Genomic DNA, 22,417 nt, shown 5'->3' on the forward strand with positions numbered 1-22,417 from the left:
CATACAAGGACATAGCATGGTCATCTACAAGTGTCGTTCCAAAAATAATGCATCCTATGTTTAACAAATATTTAGCAAAAACAAAAAAATTTGAACAGCTACGAAGACGAGAGTAGTACTATTAAAACGAGCAACCTTTTGTGCTCCAGAATTTATTTTTCTACATAGTCACCAACATTCTCGATGCACTTTACCAACAATGAGGTGGTGGCTGTGCATGGACAGCCAAAGTGCGCCTTTTCACTCGGATCTATGTCACCATTTTGAAATCGATAAACTCATCTCCTAACTGTGCTTGCATTAACTGCATCAGTTTTGTAAGCGTTCAACAGGTGCCTGTGAATGTTGATTGCTTCAACTTTTTCTGCATGGAGGAATTCAATGACGTATCGCTGCTTTTAACACATGTCCATGACAGTGGTTCCTTTCTTAGAGTCTCATATTGTGAATATCTGCAACAGAGAGATGAAACTTTCAGGTCATGAATGCATAAGTTTTTGTCGTCATAAGAATGCATTTTGCAATCCCTTCTGATCCATTTGGAGGGAAGAAAAAATAGGAGGCATTACTTTTGGAATGCCCCTCGTAGATGTACAGATATTTATACAAGTCCCCCTCTCATGATTATATATTTCCATCATGTAAAAAAAATGATCATCTGCTCTTTCATGCGAGTAGTTTTTCTATTTAGTAATTTTTTTATGTTTAATTTAGTTATGTCCGTATCTTGTGTTGCGCAGCAAAGTTTTTTTTTTTTTTTTTAAAGAAAACTTATTTGTTTTGGTTATTTTATTTTATTTTTTTGTTAAATCAATACATTTTAAGTTAACATACTTAACTTCCGGAAGCAGTGACAAGTCAAATCAGTAAATCCACTTTTATTGTTCTCTAGTATTTCTATTGTGAAGCGATTTATTGAAATAAAATATAAGAAAAGAGCATTATTGAAAAATATACAATAAAAAATTTTTAAATTATGAAAAGATAAAAACACAATTAGTTTTTATTTGCACTTTTAATAACAAAATGTAAAAAATAATTTTTTTTTATTAAAATTTTATAAGAAATATGTTTATGAAATTATAAAAATGATTTGTTTTTTTTTTTTTAATAATTTTAAAAGTTTTTTATTTGAATTTATATACTTTATATAATAAATATTTATATAAAATATATTTATATAATAAATATAATAAAATTATTGAAATCAAAATAACATTTAAAACATAATAAAAAAAAAAACATATCCAATACATAATATTCCCAAAATAGTTGTAAAATATTTTAAAGCGTTTTCAATAATTCTTAAAAAAACAAAAATCAAGAAAAACTAATTATAATAATTCTTAATTAAAATATGACCAAAAAAAGCTTTTCAATGATTATTAAATAAAAATTGAAAGATAAGAAAAACATAAAAAAAAAAGAGTATATGCATAGGTATATAGGCATGAGAGAGAAAAAAAGGCAACGGAACTGATTTGCCTTGTCACCGCTTTTGGTAGCGCTATACCGGAAGTTAGAAAGTACATGCGCTGACTATAAACCATTTTAAAAAAATAAATTTTTAAGAATTTTTCTTTAAGAAATATATTGGAAATATGTGTCATTGTTATCAGATCAATAAACTCAAATCTCACATTTTTAATTATTTTTGGACAGAAGCACTTTTAAAAAATGTGCTTGCTGCCTAAGCTGAAATAAAGTCATTTTTAAAATTTTTATTGTTTGCACATTTTTAAAACTTGTACAAAAAAATAAAATTTTAGTTATAAGCTAGACAACTCCTATAATATTCTACAATTTAAAATATGCATTATCTCCCTTAATATTATTAAAGTTATGCTTCTGATTGAAGATGCTCTTTACGGTTGATGTGTCACGTCACCTCTTTCGATGTTATTTTAGTCTTTAATTTTTATTTGCACTTTTTTTTAAAACAATAAAACTTTTAGTCGTAATGGTGACAAATCCTACCTAATTAAAAATAAGTTATTCCCGTTGCTTATTTTTGTCACATATTAGTTATAAAAAAATGTTTCATATACAAGGTTTGATTTTTACTTAGATGGCTTCAAGAATTAAAATTGGATTGAATTATCATACACTGTTTTTAGTATATGCTTGGTGTACTTATATGGCGTTGCCCAGGATGCAGTGAAGTCATTTTGGTTTTGAATTTTTATTTGTTTGCACAAGCTTTAACTTGAGGTATTAAGCTAGACAACACCTATGATATGTTTCAGTTTAAAAAACATAGTTATTCTACTTACTGATGTTTTTTTTCTTTTTGTTTGTTTTTTTTTTTTAATATTTAATATTAGTGGTTGTCTGGGCCAAGCTAGATCATTTTTTTTCTTTAGATAAATTGTAGATAAGTATGTTATTACATTACCAATAACACGGTGTAACAATAACAAATGGAAATTGAGTTGTCAAAAGCCAAGTTTATGACTTTGAAAATCTGACTAGAAACTTATACAGAAAAAGAAATAAAATTTTACTTGTATGATTGATAAGTTATGTCATCTCTTTTGATATTGAAATTAAGAAAATGTTTCGGATATGACCTCCAAATTTGCAGTAGCATGTAAAAAATCATTTTCTTTGCTAAAAGAAGGTTGAAGATAAATCTTAAGTCTATTGGAAATCTATTAAAATATTTTGCTGCCAGTATTTTTATTTTTAGGTGATGTTTTAAAAATGTTCCATATTACCAGTGGTTTGAGCCATACAAAGTGATTTGTTTCAATTATTAAATTGCAGCAAAGAATATATATATATATATATATATATATATATATATATATATATATATATATATAGTACTCCACGTAATGATGTACCGGCGGCCTGCTGCAACGCCTTTCTGAACCTGCATGTCAAGTACATATTTGCCACAAATGGTGACATGAAGTTGCACCTCGTGGGTCACCTAAAACACTTTGTAGCTTCGGTTGGTTCAATCATGATGAGCAAAATGTATACTCGTATCCAAGTTGTGCAATATATATATATATATATATATATATATATATATATATATATACACACACATGCATATACATATATATATATATATGCACACACATGCATATACATATATATATGCACATACACACATATGTATGCATATACATACATATATACGCACATACACACATATATATGCACATACATACGTATATACACACATACACACATATATATGCACATACATACATACACGCATAAATAACACCTATAAACGCACATACACACATAAATAACACCTATATACGCACATACACACATATATATGCACATACATACATGCATGTGTGTGTGTGTCTAACATTTGATTTATTGAGCGCATTTTTCAAGTAGATATATTGTATTTAACAGAAAAATCCATTCTTTTATAAATCCGTATTTGTTTCCAACGGTATATTTCTTATGATGCTTTTTATTTTTATCGTGTTTTTTATATTAATGTTTGTCCCAGTAATATCATTAAACAATTTATTTCCTCAACAGGACTGGGAATAATTAAAGTTCAACACAAAGTGGAAAAAAAAAAAAATGAATCTTATGTTTTTTTTCTTTGTATTATTCTTTGTTTATCTCCAGCCCTATGGACTAAATAAGTTGTTTAGTGATATTATCTGCACAAACATTAAGATAAAAAAACAGCAGCATAATATGTGGACATACTTATGAGGGATGTTCCAAAAGTAATGCCTCCTATGTTTTATTTTCACCTGAATCAACCAGAGGGAATTGCAAATTGCATTCTTATAATGACTGAACATCTCTCTGTTGCAGATATTGGCGGTGTGAGATTCTAATAAAACAACCTCTACTATGGATGTGCATCAGAAGCGGAAATACGTGATTGACTTTTTCCGTGCAGAAAAAGTAGAACTAATTAAGATTCACCGGCACCTGTTGAACATTTGCAAAGCTAATACAGTTGATGTCAGTGCAGTTAGGAGATGGGTTTGTTGATTTCAGAGTGGTGACATATTTGAATGACAAAACGTGCTCTGGAATTTTACAACCCTGACATCAAAAGAGGCTGGCATTGAGAATAGTGGTTACTATGTAGAAAAATATATTTTGCAGCACAAAAGGTTGCTTGTCTTAATGGTACCATTCCCATCTTTGTAACTCTTCAACGTTTTAGTATTTGAGTTTTTTTTAAGCTAGGATGCATTACTTTTAAAATGACCTTTGTGTACATATACAATTATTTTAACCATAAACACAGACTATTGAAGGTCTGGGTTTTTTTGGGGAGGGGGGTCTCTAGTGTTTATTTTATTGTAGAATTCCCAAGTTGCAACTCGTGTATTTGATCGATACATATATATTTATATATAAATGCATAAAAAATTTGAAAGGAATGTTGTAGTTTGCTTGAAGCATTGTGCATAGTGTGAAAAAAATTGCTTGAAGGTTATGACAATGCAGTTTGTGGGAAACATCGTGGACATGAGTTTGTGTAAAGAACATAATGACAAAAAATAAAAAACCTATAATAATTTTTAATAATACTTAATATTCACCATATCTTGTATCCTGGGAATTTATTTGACACCTCAACTGCGACACTAACTTCCGGAAAAAAATAAAAAAATAAATAAAACAGATGGAGAAAACCCCTTATCGAACAGTTGCAGACATTTTTCTCCTCTGATGAAGAGACTCCATTCTCAAAAATTCAGAATATAAACACCTACCATCGTGTATTACACATTATGTTGGTAGATAAACATAATATAATTAGAAATTATTGAAAATTCCTTATGATATTGTCATTCTTTTATATACTAATAACTAACTCATGTCCATGGTGTTTCCCACAAACTGCAAACACAACTTCTTTCATAAAAAATTTGTTTTTCTTGCTAAACACATTATATCTACCTGAAAAACATGTTATTAAATTAATATATATATATATATATATATATATATGTATATATATATATATATATATATATAAACAAAATAAAGCTTATTTAATTATTAGTCTTTCTTTCCTGCGTGTTAGAAATTTTATTCCTCTTCACAGCAGCATTGTCTAAAGAAGACATCCTTGAAGAATACGCTTAATTAACCACAATTTACTTTCTTTTTGAAGATGACTCCTCTTCAGTAATGATCATCACCTTCTAAATTTTTTTTTTAGCGTCATTTTTTTTTTTTTTTTCAGCGCTACAGATTTTTTATTAAATTATATTTTAAACATTCTTTTATTTCAATTTATGATTGACTCAAAAAGGAACTAGCCTCACGAGGCTTGGCCTTTAATCTAGCAGTGTTACTAAAACAATTGTATGTGATTGCTACTAAAACCGTATTTCTATTACCGAGTGGCTTCTGGCTAATTGCAGATGAGTGGTGAAAGAATCCGACCTCGAAGCATGGCTGAGATGCAAACCAGGCAGTCTTCACCATCATCTGAAACCGGAACTTCTCTGAGCAGAGTACAGCAGGGCAATGCGACCACACCACATAATCATTCACATTTGGTCACCCCCACATCACTTTCCAGCTGGTCAAAGGACCAAGAAATCCCTTCTGCTCAGTTGAGGGATCAAGAACAATGTCCAATCTCTTCTGCATACCCACAAGAGCCAAAACGCCATTCAGTTCCTTCTGCCCGGTCAAGAGTCCGTGAACCGCGTTCAGCATCCTCTAGCCGCTTGAAAGGCCAAGACCGACACTCTGTCCCTTCTGGTCAACCAAAGGATCATGAATCATATTTAATGTCTCCTGGTCACTCAGAAGACCTCAAATCATCTGCTGTCCATTGTGATAAATTAAATGAGAAAGTTACAAATTCTATTCCTTCCAGTTTTCCAAAGGACTGTAAAACGTCTTCTGGTCAGTCGTTGAACAAGGAACCACATTCAGTCCCTTATAATCAGACAAATGACCTCAAAGAATTATCAACAGCCTCCCCTGTCCGATTAAGGGACCAAAAAGTTAATTCTCTTTCCTTTGGTCATTCAAGAGAGCAAGAACCTCATCCATCCTTTTCTGACCATTATAGAAATGAAGAATCAAATTCAGTCTCTGCTGGTCAGTTGTTGAATGAAGAGACATATTCCGGTTCATATCAGCAAAAAGATCAGGAAATCCATTCAGTCTCTTTGACTGAGCCTAACGACCAAGAATCACATTCATTGTCTTCTGTTCAGTTAAGGGATAAAAACTCCCCTGTTTCTCCATGTCTGTCTAGAGAACAGCAAGAAGACCTCTTGAACTGTAGGTCCAGAGATCAAGAAGGACATTCAGTCCACAGGACAAGGGATCAAGAGGGACACTTGGCCCATAGATCCAGGGATCAAGACGAACACTCGGGCCATGGGTCTAAGGATCAAGAAGGGTATTCATCCCACAGGTCTCGAGATCAAGACGGTCACTTGGCCCACAGGTCTCGGGATCAAGACGGTCACTCGGCCCACAGGTCTCGGGATCATGACGGTCACTCGGCCCATAGGTCTCGGGATCATGACGGTCACTCGGCCAACAGGTCTCGGGATCAAGACAGTCATGCGGCCCATAGGTCTCGGGATCAAGATGGTCACTTGGCCCACAGGTCTCGGGATCAAGATGGTCACTCGGGCCAGGTGTCTAAGGATCAAGAAGGGTATTCATCCCACAGGTCTCGGGATCAAGATGGTCACTCGGCCCACAGGTCTCGGGATCAAGATGGTCACTCGGCCCACAGGTCTCGGGATCAAGATGGTCACTCGGCCCACAGGTCTCGGGATCAAGATGGTCACTCGGCCCACAGGTCTCGGGATCAAGATGGTCACTTGGCCCACAGGTCTCGGGATCAAGATGGTCACTCGGTCCAAAAGTCCAGGGATCAAGAAGGGCATTTAGCCCATATTGGTCATTCCAGAAATCCAGACTCGCATTCTCCTTCTTATGGTAGATTAAGGGATCAGGAACAACACTATGTCTCTTCTGTTCAAACAGAAGACCCTAAACCACATTCAGTTTCTGTTGGTCGGTCAAAGGAGCAGGAACATCATTTGGTCTCATCAGGACACTCTAGGGATGCACGATCTCATTGTAGTATACATTCAAACACGACTGGTCATTCAAGAAATATGGCATCTAATAGTAGCATTCCTCCCGCGGGACGAAGAAGAAACGAATACCATGCATGTGCTCCTAATAATCGGTGGAGCCACCAAGAACCAGTTTCTGCTCCTTCTGGCCGAAGAAGAGACCAAGTATCGAATTCCATCCCTTCAAGTCGTCAAAGGGATCAACATTATACATCACATTCAATAACTCATTGGAGGGACCACGAACCCAAACATAATCCTGTAATTGATTTTGAACCCTATTTTATTAAACCTCCTGCAAACCTCTCCAAAGATCCAGAACTCCATTTAATAAATTCAGTCCCTAAACAGAAGGAAGAAAATTCAAGCATGCATTCAGTTCCGATAAATTCTGCCCTGCCTAGGGATCTAGAAACATCTCATTCTCCACATTACCGAAAGACTTCTCTTCCGGGGCCAGCCAAGCCCATGCGTACGTCTGGCCCTCATTTTGCTACTCAGGTGAAAACCTCAAACAGTCCTTACGCTCCTCATTCTCATGTCAACACACGTGTGACGGATAACAGTTTTGGTAGTCCTGGCAGACACTTAAATACTTCCAATTCTAGTGGTGTCCATCCTCACGAGTCTCGAACGAGAAACGATCTCAACGAGACTGAAGCCGAGGAGGTCTCAAGGTGGCTGACCGAATGCCCGGCGGAATCTAGTCCACAGAGTGGACACTCAAGAAATTCCAATTTACAAGAATGGGAAGCTGAGATAATGGGTCAGGAACTCAATTCATCCGACCGAAGTTCTAGAGTGAGTGGGGAGCTGAGGCTACCGTCTCCATCCCCGCCGGGGAGTTACCACAGTGATGATGAGCCTTCATCTCTTAGGTATGTAAGACTAATCATGCTGTTTACTAACTCATTTACACACATACATATACACATGCACATACACACACATATTTTAACTTATGCTGCATATATATGTGCGTGATGACAGAAGATATAACTGGGGAAAGGGGGAGAGACAAAAAAAAAACATGAAAATTGTGACAATTTTGTTCTTAGTATTATATTTTCGTCATCAAGTAAACTTTTCCAGATATTTAGTTTTGTATATAAACTAAAATTACGTTTCTGAATTTTTGAGATGAGGATTTATTATACGTATTATTTGGATTCTTCAGACTACTATTCTCATTTTGAGTGTCATTTCACAATGTTTAGGTCGATGTAACTTCCAAATTTCTTTAGATGTATCTAAAACAGTAATATATATATATATATATATATATATATATATATATATATATATATTTTCAGAATATGAGAGATAATTATTTCCACAGTCAAGCAACATTGCAGCTCACAAGAACCACGACAGCCAAAAAACTGGAAATTCAAAACTCGAGTTTTGCCCTCATTTGGGCTTATTAGATGAACGCATCTGAACTTGGGATTCGAAACCTTAGTCTCTTGCATGCAAGGTGATTACTCTGCCATTTGAGCAATCGCACCACAGACAAGAAAGTCTTATTAACTAATACAAATAAAGCAAACTGTGGCGCAACTCAACTACGGAATGAACCTACTTCGCCTTGAACAAGGGGTGTGGTCATCCAACCAATGAGAACCCAAGGCGAAAGTAGGAATTTTACACACCCCTTGTTCAAGACGATGAGCCCAAATGAAGGTAAAACTCAAGTCGTGAACTTCCAGTTTGTTGGCTCTCATGGCACTTGTGGACTGCGACATTGCTTGACTGGAAATAATTATATATACTAGCATGGGTGCCCGGCGTTGCCCGGGTGTTTGGGGTGTGTGTTGAGTAAAAAAAAAAAAAAAAAAGTAGTAGAAAGGCAGGTTCGAACCCGTACCGCGAAGGAGGAAAAGAACGTGAAAAAAAAAAGTGACATCTTTGCTGTTATGACCACCACCAAACCAGAAGTGACGTACGTTTAAATTAAGGCTAGACAATCGAAAAGCGGGGATGACTTTCGAAAATATCGTCGGAAAAAGCGACCCCTCCCTGTAGAAAAGTGCCCAGTTGAGGGTGAAGAAATTAATGTTTTTAGCCAATTTTTTGGTATTTGTCGTCTGAAGGGTCGAGCTTTAAAATGGTACTGATCTTGTGAAAATCCGTTGCCTCTATCGAAAGTTTTAGGCAGACATGCAAACATACATACATTTATATATTGGTAGCTCAAATTTTCAACCCAAACCGATTAAAAAGTTTGCCCTATCTCTGAATACTCTTTATGTAAAATTTCAAATGTTTAGACCAGAAATTGTCTGAGTAATTTGGTAGAGACAGCAGAAGTCAAATTTTTTTAACTTTGACCCCTAAAGATTTATTGTTTTGGGCTCAAATCAAGTTATTAAGTTAGATCCATGTCCAAGGAACCTATATCTAAAATTTCAATTGTTTATACCCAAAATTAGCAGAGGAGTTTGGTAGAGTTCTCAGAGGTTAAATTTCTGTCCAAAAATAGAATACAAAGATTTTCCCTAATCTCAGTACCCTGTATATCAAATTTTGAGTCTGTAGACTGAAAATTGACAGTTATTGTGTAGGGAAATGTACACAGACAGACACTTTCACTTTTATATATATATATATATATATATATATATATATATATAGCAATAATTAGTAATAAAAAGTAATATTTACAACTAGAAATAAAATAGGTTTTCTAAAATTCATACTAGAACTGTCCGCAAGGATCTATGGCGCAGTGGATAGAGTACTTGGAAAATCAATTGTAAAAGTGATTTTCTCCTGAAGGTTGAAGGTTCAATTCTCTGTATGAGCGATCAAAAAATAAAATTGCAAATTACTTAGGACATCTATCCAGGCAGACAGAACAAGAGCATGCTATCTTCGTGAAGTAGATAAAGGGTTCTGTTTGAAATTCTGTCCAAATTCTTGAATTCGGCAGAAACATTCCGGAGTTCAACAAGAGATACCTGAAGAAGGTCAGAGTTGCATTGACCAAAACGTTGTGAAAATGACACTGAAGATGAGAACAGTAGTCAAAAGAATCCAAATAATTCGAATAAACTACAATAATCTATTTATAGTATAGCAGTTCTGTCTGGAAGATTCTCATGTTATTTATTATCTCATGCCACAGTTCAACATTTAAAAAGTAAACATCCTATGCTGATAATGCTAAAATAATACAGTTTCAGTTAAAACAAAAAATTATCAAAATGCCCTTTTCACAAACATGCTAGATTTCAACTACTCTTTCAACTTCTTCTATGGCTATTTTATTTAAATTAATATATATATATATATATATATATATATATATATATATATATATATATATATATATTAGTGATGGGACAATTCTGATACAGTTACCGATTCCAATTCTGTATAAATCTCTAAATTTTTACCTAGAACGTTATTTTTTCACGAATACAGTTAGACACAAATGTGCGTGTATTTTCTCAAACATAGGAACACGCTTATGAGGGGGGAGTTTTCTGTAGATTTTAGTTTTAATGATAGTTTAAAATCAATAAATATTTATTTTATTATTGCTACCAACAGTGGAAGATTTTACTTCTATAAAAAAAGCACAAAAGAATCGTTTTTGGCATCGGAAAATATGCACAATTTTTTCCGATATCCTGAAAAGTTCCGATTTCTGATTCCGATCAATCATCCCCGCACTAATAAATATATATATATATATATATATATATATATAGTAAATAAATGACAAAAAACTATATTCCAAAATTCATGATGTTGACCATCTTATAATTTATTCAATTGACCTTTACAATTCTTGACAGTATCTGTTTCGTAGCGCAAAATCAATTGCCTAATTATTATATCAATCAGTGTATCTATTATTCTCTTAACTCCTTAACTCATCAGAAGAAATAGCAGCAATCAATTTGTCAAAAGAAAATAAAGTGTGATTTGACATGATTAAAATCTGAAAATTGGAAGAGAAGTTGCAAATACCTTTAATATGTTTCCATTACACCATTTTAAAGGTATTTGCAGCTTCTCTTATATATATATATGTGTGTGTGTGTGTGTGTGATTATTTCCTGTTGTAAACAAATTATCAACCTGTAGGTTAACATATCATACAGTTCCAATTATAAAATAAAAACCAAATCACAGGAAGTACAAATCACAGAAGACTGAAAATTTCAAAAGAACATATCACTTATGTCAGCTAGAGTAAAGGTCCCTTGAACCCATAGTTACTCTGTATAAAATGTTCCAAAAGGTTGACATGTCATAAAATCCAACCAAACAAACAAAAGACTGAGATTGTCCAAAGTTAGGTAAGAAAGATTTAATATTAAATGATTTGGAGAAATGAATCGCATTTGCGCATATGCAGAAAGAAGTGAAAATATGTTGGCAAGTTGAAATGAACAGTTTGCATTTCAACTTGCCGAATATGTGTCTGTACGCATTATTCATCCATCCAAACAAAGATTTTACGCGTTATAAACCACCCTTGGTGTATGATTACTATTTCCTATTAATTTCAATGTTACGTGAGCAGTAGTTGAAGAGTTTATTGGTTAAATATTTACAGACAGACATACACACACATGTACTGTTTTATTTATATAGATTAAGTAGGTTATTTTTGCAAATGTTTATAGACACTTTTAATCTCAAAACAAGGAAGGTAGTCAATCGACTTAAAAAAAAGAATGCATTTTTGTTAACTTAAATCAAGGAAGTATGTCCATTGTTTTTTTTTTAATATAACATCCCCACACCTATACACACACGTGCTTCCTTAGGTTGAGAAAAACAGATTAAAAATCGAATTTTCACAAAATTTTATTTTTAGTTGGTTTTTCTCATTATTTCCTTTCTGTTTAAGATGCATCTAAATTTATGGTTTTTATTTGAAAATTTGACTTAATTAAAAACAACAAAAACAATGAAAAATCTTTATGGTGTACATTCTTGTCACAAAATGGAAATGTCATATTTAAAATTATCAAATGAATTGATCAAGTAGTTTTTTTTTGGGGGGGGGGGTTAACTAAGAAAATCAATTTTTTATGAGTTGTATTAAAGTTTCAATTATTTTGAATACAAACAAAATCTCTGTAGTCAAATTGAGTTATTGCCCTTGAATTTTAACATATTCTAATACATCATGGTGACTCCCATTTTGCTCATAATTTTTTTTTTTTTTTAATTAAAGAAAATATATTTGATCAATTTACATGATTTTTGGAATATGACTTCATTCAATGACGTGTACATAAATCAAAGATTTGTCTGTATTTTCCTTAAGTTGAATTCTAAATAAGAACCAAATTAACGGCATCATTTAGAAATAGATTTTGTTTCTAAAGTTTAAAAGTTTGCTTTCAACAAAATAGTTTTCAATTACAAAGTTTTAGTCCACAGATATGTGTTAACAGTTTATAAAATGTCTTCATTCAAGTACAGCATAGTTAACATCTGAAAACTTGTAAACTCTCCAAAACAACACATGATTTTTATAAAACACAATAAAATTTTCTATGGAAGATAGTTTTAACATTTGGAAACGATTTGTAAGCTCTTTTTTAAAGAGTTAAAGAACAGAATAGTTAACGCTTATGAAATCGTAACCAAAAAAAAAAGGAAATAAAAAAGCAGTTATAACTTATGGAAATGAGATATAAGATTATTTTTAATGATAAATTTTACAAATCGTTTCCATATGTTAAAACCAGTTGGTTTAGTTGAGAATTTCCTTCTAGTGCATTTTACATAAATTATGTGTTTGTTTTTTTACTAGTTCTCAAGTTTTAATTATTTTCGACTTACATTTTTATTAATTTTTTATGATTGTCATTTATATACTATATTTTCTTGTGTATGATACACAAAAAACAAAAAAAAAAAAAAGATTGTTAAGAGAAAAAAAAGGGGGTTACATATTATTCGTGAGTTCACATTTTCAAAAAATTTTAGCTTGTTTTAAAAACAAACACAACACCCTTATTTGAAATGGCAAAAGTAAACATATGCTTAACACAATCGATAAAAAAGCCATTGATGATCATTTTTTAGAAAAAAAGTTGGGCATGTTTTATTGCAGACAACAAACCGTCAAAAAAAACAACTATACAACAAATGAATGTTACCAAAAGCAAGAAATTACTCTTCTACCTACTTGAATAAGTTTTTAGTGTTTTAACTTATTTTAAAGCGTTTTTATTTAATTATAAAAACGAGTACTTCTAAGTGTTAAGTTAGAACAAGAAAAAATGGCTGACATGAAACTATCATCTAATGAGTCTCGATAACGTCTCGAAAATCAAGCAGAATACTGATTGAAATCAACCCAATAAATGTCACCGTGATATTTATTGAGTTGATTTCTATTAGTATTCTGTTTGATTTTTTAGACATTATTGAGACTCCGATGGTAACAACCTCATCTCGGCCATTTTGTTGTCGTTCTAACTTAACTTGGCACTACTTGTGTTTTGAATTAGATAAACGCTTTAAAATAATTTAAAACTTATCCAGGTCGGTAGAAGAGTAACTTATCTTGCCTTTGGTAACATTGATTTGTTTCTTGACCACTTCTTTCCCTGGATTGCTCCACTTACTCTTGATCTTCAGATTATCATTAGCAAAAACTAACTCTAACTATGCCAAATAAGCTGGCAAGGATAGCTATTAGATAAATTTTTTGAAGACTAGCGGTGGACCCGGTGCTAAAACACAATTAAATATGACATTTTAATTTATGCAAATTTTGTATTTATTATTACAGAGTCAATTTTCTATAGAATATTGCCTAATATATATCGCACTGATTTCAAAAGTTAAAAATAAATGACTTTAGTGTCATCAGCTAAAATTGAAACCAAAACATTTAGCGCTCCAATCGCGTCTCCTACCAATGTAGCTATTGAGAAATAGGTAAGAAAGCTGTAATATTAAGCAACTTTTAAAAAAAAATGAATTTAATTTGAGCATACGCAGAAAGAAGTAAAAATATATCCGCAAGTTGAAATGAGCAGTTGTCATTTCCACTTGCCGACATATGTCAGTACGTGTTTTTTTTTTTTTGTCCATCCAAACAAAGATTTTACTCATTCATAAACCATTTTTGGTGTATGATTACTATTTCCTGTTAATTTTAGGATTGTGTGACCAGTAGTTTAAGAGTTCATTTTTTTTGTTTTAAATATTTACACACAGACGGACAGACGGACACACATATACAGCTACAGTTTTATTTATATAGTATAGAATAGTTTCTTAAAGACAAAACAATTTTTGGGGACGGCTATCCTTTGTCAGCCATTATGATAACACCACTACCAGTAAAACGTGTTACAAGACGCATTCTTTAAAGGATACTCAATCTGACTTTCTATCTGAGCAAATTGTAAATAGATTTAAATAAAACCAAAAGGAAGAATGTTCTTATTCTTTGGACTGCTGTTGCCATCTTGAGTATTATTTTTACAACATTTTGGTTGATGTGTAACCTCCAACCTTCTTCTGTATCTTGTTAAATTTTGGAATCTTTCTGTTGAGCTCTGGAATTTTGGATGGAATCCTATATTTAATCCACGCTCCAAATACGATTGCAAATTACTTAAGACTTCTGCTCAGTCATGGCTGATGGGATGAGAGCATGCTACCCACTTGGATTAAATAAAAAGTTCCATTCGAAATTCTGTGCGGATTCCAGAGTTTGACAGAAAAATTCCTAAGTTTGATGAAATATACCTGAAGAAGGTCGGCGGTTACATTAACTGAAATATTGTGTAAATAACATTCAAGATAAGAACAATAGTCTGAAGAAATGAAAATCATCAATCCTCATTTCAAAAATTCGCAAACGTAAGATGAGAATATTCTGTTCAAAGTTGTTCAAGTACAATCTGATGTTGTTGGAATCGTCCTTCAATAACTTGACCTTTTTGGCAACGTGATAGATGTGTTTCAAGTAGAGGAGCTCTTAACTCCAAAGAATGGTGTTGCTAAGCAACTGGAACCAGACTGCATATAAGATCCAATTGTTATGGCATTCAGCGGCATTGGATTGATTCTTCCCAACTGCAAGTTTGACATCATCCAATATTTTTCCACAGAAGCCAATCATTTTACATATTAACTTGCTGTTTTGAAGCTGAGTGTTGACTTGCCAAATACTCAGCTTCTTTTAATTAGGAGCTGAATATTTGAAGATTTTGAAAAGAATTGGAATCAGAATTGGTAATTGTATCAGAATCAGAGAAAATAATTGGAATTGTCTATATATAAGATAATATGGAAGTAAAACTAACTTTCATCGGCCATTTTGTTTTTTTTATTTGTCTATGAGCAGTTTAAAATTAAAACTCAAGAAAACCCAATATTTTTCGCCTGGGTCACCTCCCCTAGATTGAAACTTGAGGTGCCATGTTTATCTAAAATTTTCTAGCTTATAAATATTATACTTGCATTATTAAATCAAACACACTATAGGATTTCATTTTATCCAACTTAGAATTAAGTCAAATAATTTTTATATATTACAGAATTTTTTTTTTAACCTTTTTTTTTTTTCTCTCAGAAAAACGTGTACAAACAAAATTTTACATTTATCCCATCCAAGATTCTTCAAGGAATGCATTTCAAAATCATAACGTTCAAGCAAAAGTTGTAAAACTGTGAAGCTGTTATCCATTGTTGTTTATAAATTGTATGTATATATATATATCTATACTCCTAGAAATCTGCGTTACTTGTGTATTGATATTTATATTAAAAACCCTTTTTTTCTATTTATTTAAAAAGAAAATACAACTTTGTTATACATGGGACGTTGAATTGCATTCATCTGCAAAAGATCTTAATTTGCATATTTTTTTAAACATCCATTTTAATCAATTCTCTATTAGTTTTTTTTTCTGTTTTCTTATGGGATGATCATCTTTAGTTAACTATTACATATAATTATATTCATGCAAATATTCTGATTTATCCTTGCGTAATATTTGCTTTAAAAGCTTATAGTAAACACAAACCTCTTTCTATATATTTTTATGTATGCGTATATATTTTGTTTAAACAATTTTGCCTACCAAACTCCTCTGACAGTTTTTGGTCTACAGACATGAAACTTAATATATAGGGTATTCGAACCCATGCAAAACTTTATATTTGAGTTTTAGCCAGGGAAAATCTGTGCAAAAGTGTGAAAATTAAATTCATGTTTTAATTTTTAGCTTTGATGCAAACATGTCTTCATAGTACAACCATTAACGTCAAAGGGAAAAGTAAATCGTAAGCTAAACGTTTTGGTTTCGATTCTCGGTGGTGCACACGAGTCATTTTTTTTTTTTTTTTTTTTAACTTTTTAAATCATTAATATATATTGGGTCCAATGCAATATAATAATAAATACGAAATATGCATTAATCAAAATATATTTAAGCGTATTTTACAGCCGAGCAGCCTGTTAGTATATATATATATATATATATATATATATATATATAGCCAGTAGAGTTTAGTTTCCTAGAAGTACATCCAATGAAACAACATGTGTCTACCAAAAGAGTGCTCAATGAGTGAACAGAGCAGGTATATTAAATTTATTTATACAAACATTAATGGCTACATATGTGCATACATATTTCTGTAATTACCCGTGTCTTCAGGCCAAGAATTACCGTCAAAGAGTTTTGACGGTAATTCTTGGCCTGAAGACGTAATCCCCCAACGCGGGTAATTACAGAAACATGTATGCACATATGTAGCCATTAATGTTTGTATAAATAAATTTAATAATTTAATATATATATATTAGTGATGGGACGATTCCAATATTTTCCAGATTCCGATACAGTTATCAATTCTGTACTAAATTCTCAATTCCGATACAATTACCGATTCCGGTTCTGATTCTTTATAAATCTCTAAAAATTTATAGTAGTATTTTTCTCTGATCTAAAAATACATGTTAAATGTACAAATATTTTCCTAAATGTAAAAATATGCTTGTTGGGGACGATCTATCGATTTTAGCTTTACTGGTATTTTAAAATCAATAAATATTTATTATTTTATCATCATTATTACCAGCAATGGAAGATTTTGCTTTAAACATAATCAAATAAAAAAGACAAAAGAATCGTTTTGGCATTGGAAAATTAGTACAAATTTTTTGGATCGCGATTCTGATGCACTCATATATTCTGATTTTTCTGATTCCGATTAATCGCCCCAACACTAATATATATATATATATATATATATATATATATATTAGCATGTTGTCCGGTTGTCAAATATGGTTAAATATGATATTTTAATTTATGCAAAATGTATATTAGTTTTATAAAGCCAATTCTCTATTGATATTGTACCTAATATATAGCTGTGGCTGTCTGTGATGGCTCAGTCGTAAAATATGCTTAAATATGATGTTTTCATTAATGCAGATTTCGTATTTATTATTATATTGTACCCAATATATAGTATTGATTTCAAAAATTAAAAAAAAGTTTGTGTGTGTGTGTATATATATATATATATATATATATATATATATATATATATATATATATATATATATTATTATTATTATTTAGATGCTATCAGCTAGAATCGAAACCAAAACATGTAGCTCTCTAGTTTTATTCGTTAACATCTAATCTAAATCCATATGCATATAAAAAATTTAAAAAAATAACATTATTAAAGATATGAATGTATATTTGAACATGCATAGAAATAACATGTTTAGTTGACTTATACCTGTCAAGTTCCAATTTTTGTTCAGTTTTGACCCCCTTAGCAGCTGTTTTTACCGGCTTAAAAAACACCCATAAAACAAATCAAATTTGTTCCACAAGTCAGAATCCCCTACATAACAAGTTTCAAATCTGTTGACCAAAATTTAACAAAGTAGTTTGGTAGAGACCGTTCCTCTCACACACACAAACAAGGTCACTGTTATCCATGTTTTTGAAACATGAAATCAATTATGGTGACTACTTGCATTCTTCTGTCTTCATGTTAACCTCATGTATTCAAACTTAATCTACATAAGCTCTATTACTGATATTGAGCACTTTCTTCATACTAATATAACTATAACTACCTATATATAAAAGTAATAAATAATTTTTATTCATACAAACATAATTTGGCTACATATTTGCAAAACGTTTCAGTCATAGCTATAAAAAGACAGATTTCTTCAAGAAGTTTGATCCTCCTGTAACCTCTTAAAGATTGTATCTGCCTTATTCCTCAAAATAAAAGTGTAAGGCAAAGGCATTCTGACTTGAGGTGGTCTTATTTTTATAGCTGTGACTGAAATATGTTCTGCAAATATGTAGCTAAATTATGTTTGTATAAATAAAAATCTTTGTCAACAGTAAATAGCTCTAATCATTATGGTGCACTGTTACAAAGCGATTTTTCTATAGGTCGACAGATCCTCTTCAACTTTTCGTTCACTGCTCGTGTTAATGAATTACATAGCCATAGTAAAGATTATTTGAGATTTTTAACCTATAGATACAAACTTTATCTAGATTACTCTATATATATGTATATATAATTATTTTATTCAAATTAGGTGAACAAAATTACTATTGGCCACGATAATAAATCTACTGTTTCAATCTAAAAAGATTTCATCTGTCAATTGTAGAGACTATAGTTGCCTGATGAAATCTTTTTTGATTGAAACAGTAAATTTATTGTCGTGGCCAATGGTAATTTTGTTCACCTAATTTGAATAAAATAATATCTTGCACTTTTTATTGAGCACTCTCAACAATCTCATTAAAGTTGATTTTTTTTTTTTTTTTTTTTACTTTGGGATATTTTTAACCTGGAATATATATATATATATATATATATACACACACATATATATATAGTTCAATTTTTTTCTTTTTCTTTTTTAATAATAGGAATTATAATCACTTGGGATTAATCATGCAGACTCTTACAACAAAACATTTTTTAATTAAAATAAAAAATTTCAACAAAACTGAGAATAAAAACCAAACTGTTTCCACTATTTTCGGTCGCTGTTTGACATGTTTTCCTATGCCATTATTTCTTCCACCAGTAGCGGAACCCCAGATTTCACACCTCGTAAGCATCAGATAAGCAATCCCATATCTTGCACGTACAACATCGCCACAGCCATTGATCCCACGTACAAACGACGGCAGCACGAAATCGAGGCTGTGGATGAGACGGAGCCCAAAATTCCATTAATGCTCTCTCGTTCTCTTCCAGTGCACGCAGGTGAGTATGTTGCCGAATTTTTGGGATATGGTGGCTGCGGTCTTTTGCCACCTTTTGACCGTACCTCCCTGTTCGCTGGTAGGGTCTGCTGTGGAATTAACAACCCAACAAAGACATTGGTCATCCTTGCTTTCAATGGACCTAAGAGGGGAAGCAAAACTAATAGAACATTTGTGATAAGATAAAAACTGAAGAAACTAAACAAGAAACCAACAGAATAAGTTAAGAAAAAATAATTGGAGAAAAATAAAAACTTTATTTTTTAATAAAATTAAAAAATAAAAAACTTATAATTTGGTTCTTATTTAGAAGTCAATTAAATTAAAAAGAAAGATATCTCAATATATACGTACCCGTAATGGCACAAAGAAAATTAATTTTTATAATTTTTAACGATTAAAAAGTTTTATTTTGACTACAAATAAAATTTTGGTAGTCAAATTTAGTTGTCGCACTTGAATCTTAACACATTCTAAAACAACATGGCGACTCTTGTCTTGCTTGTCATAAAATTTGATTTTCTTGCTTTAAAAAAAAAAACACTTCAACAATTTACATGATTTTGGGAAATAAGACATTCTTTCCATGACTTGTACGTACATCATAAAAGTTTGCCTGTAATTTTGTTTTTTTATTAAGTCGAATTTTAGATAAGGACCTTATATTAATTTGAAAAAAAAAAAAACTGTCTAGTTTACAAACACCTTTAATATTTTAAGTAAGCTGCACTATGGTTGCATTTGATTTTGCTTGAATATGTACCGAATTATCTCCCCTAGTTTTATGCACAAAGGAATAAGTACTTATACATCTATAGAAACAGACGTATAGGGTTTTATTATGGTTAAAGATAGGCAACATCTAATTTAAATATCAAACAAGAACTTTTTCTTATTTTTAAATACAATAGAAATTTTTTAAAAAGGTATAAATTTTCATTGATTTTTAATTAGGTTCATTGCTTTTTATTTTATTTTGAACTTTTTAAAATGAATTAAAATCATTTTTGTTTTCTATCTTCATTTACTTTGTGTCCATTTTGTTGCTTTCTTGTTTCTATTCAGAATTCTTTAAACACAAAAAAAGAAGGATGATTAGCGAAGTAAATATTCTTATAGCAGTGATTAACTATTTCCATTCAACAAAATTAATATCATACAAAAACAATTTGGTTTTGTGTCGGCCTACGATGGAGGATTGTTGCCACATTTATCACGAATATCCTTTCCTGCCTGTATAGGGTACAACACTGACAAATCTGGTGGGCGATGCCCTTTTCTCCTCCCTGCTACCTCTTTCTCACAGAAGAGACATAATTTCACAACAGGACTGAGCTTCATTCTACAGTCCCCCTCCTCTTGTAAGGCATTCACAGCAAACACCCGACTAGCTATGACCATTATCAGCAGTTTCCTTTACTCTCTATCTAAACGCAAAATTCCATGAGCAGAGCTTTTTTCCCCAAAGAACTGCTAATCTGCAGAAGATAATACTGCAGAGCTGCTTCCCAGCTTACTATAACAGTCATTTTCAAGTCTGACGTAAACAAGTTCTTGATGAGCCGTTATCTAAAATAAATTATCTAATTTTCATCATCACTGATCATTACGGTGTTGTCTCATTTGCTGCCTATTAACCGTTATCCATGAATAACTTCCAGGCCTTGATAAGCTGCGACTTTATAGTAAAAAAAAAAAAAAAAAAAAAAAAAAAAGATAAAGTATATTCTTATCTGAACTAGTTAAATCATAAAGTGACAGAAAGGCAGCAAGTTCTATGCTGTCAATCAAAAAGACCTCCCCCCCCCTTCCCCATCTTAAAACAGTGACGCCTGTTTTTCCAATTATTCTTCAATTATTGATTTTTCGTAGAATAATGTTTCAGAAAACATTACAAGTAATGTTTCCATTTTTGCTGTAAAGTTTATTTCTAAGAGTAATATGTTCTGAAAATATAAAATAATCATCCTATCTATAGAATTCCGTTTGACAATTTTATTTGGCACTAAATAGTCCATAGATGGTTGGATATGCCATAAACCAAACCAAATTACTTCCCCCTTACTTTGCCATCAGGCGATGTTAGAAAAAAATATGTTGTTTTGGTATACTTAAATACTCGCATAAACAGTATCAATGTTGTAACTGCAAATCTTCATCAATTTGAGAAACACTTCTAGTGAGCAGTCGATGTGAATTGATGAAGAGTTGCATTTTGTTGGATCGGCCATGTTTATATTTATCTGACTAAGAATGTTACCAGGTTCCAAACAAAATACCAATATTGGCATTTATAACTATATTAAGTGTTAAAAAAAACGAATATGTAACCAAAGGCAATACAAGTTATTTTTCTATTTACCTGGATAAGTTTGTGTTTTTACTTATTTAAAAGAGTTTATTAATTTTGAAACACAAGTTGTGTCAATAACAAAATGGCTGACATGAGACAGTCATCTGAGGAGACTCTATAATCGCTCAAAACTCCAAAATGAACAAAAAATACTGATAGAAATCCATCCAATAAATGCCACTGTGAAAGATATTGGGTTGGTTTCTATCAGTATTTTCTTCCATTTTCTAGTTTTGAATGATTATTGAGACTCCAAAGTTTATTCTGCAAGCTTGGGTAAAATATTCAGTTCTTAAATTTCATCTGCTGTATTCTGGCAAATAACAAAAATATGGTTTTAGCGTCTTGTCTCCACAGCATCTTGTTCAGGAACTTATTTTGATTAAATCATAGAAATTATATTATTAAAACATAACTTGTAATTTATTTGATTTTGATTTTCGGAAATTATTTCAAAGTAGAAATTCTGGATTTTCCTTTTACTGTTAAGAGTAAAATGGGTTATCTTGAACTTTTCAGCTTTAACATGGCTGCCACTGTGGACGGAAATAGAAATTGGCTAAGACTTGAGTGCATGCAGAGAAATTGCCCTGTATATTCTCATACAAATTTTAACAAGTCTGTTTCTAGAAACCAAACTGCAACTAAACATTAGATGGGAGATTGCATCTGCATACACAAGCAGCAGATCCGTCATGTAACTACTACGGGCTTACTATGTATTTCTA

General features: G+C 31.8%; 1 protein-coding gene across 9 annotated transcripts in view; it reads left to right on the forward strand.

The window, feature by feature from the left end:
• The window catches only part of LOC145261241 (uncharacterized), a 576,350-nt gene that overhangs the window by 531,246 nt on the left and 22,687 nt on the right, over positions 1–22,417 (forward strand). For 7 of the 9 annotated variants that reach the window (XR_013864431.1, XM_080119616.1, XM_080119619.1 and 4 more), the window contains 2 exons: positions 5,379–7,948; positions 19,156–19,337. Coding sequence is in view for 8 of the 9 variants with exons in the window: in XM_080119616.1 (XP_079975742.1) it covers positions 5,379–7,948; positions 19,156–19,337 (2,752 nt within the window). In the remaining variant the exon portion in view is untranslated. The remainder of the gene's footprint in view (positions 1–5,378; positions 7,949–19,155; positions 19,338–22,417) is intronic. The other 2 variants (XM_080119617.1, XM_080119620.1) reach the window with 1 other exon arrangement.

The sequence above is a fragment of the Euprymna scolopes genome, chromosome 37, assembly GCF_053919585.1.
Source record: "Euprymna scolopes isolate OS-2025 chromosome 37, ASM5391958v1, whole genome shotgun sequence".
In the NCBI taxonomy this organism is placed as follows: domain Eukaryota; kingdom Metazoa; phylum Mollusca; class Cephalopoda; order Sepiida; family Sepiolidae; genus Euprymna; species Euprymna scolopes.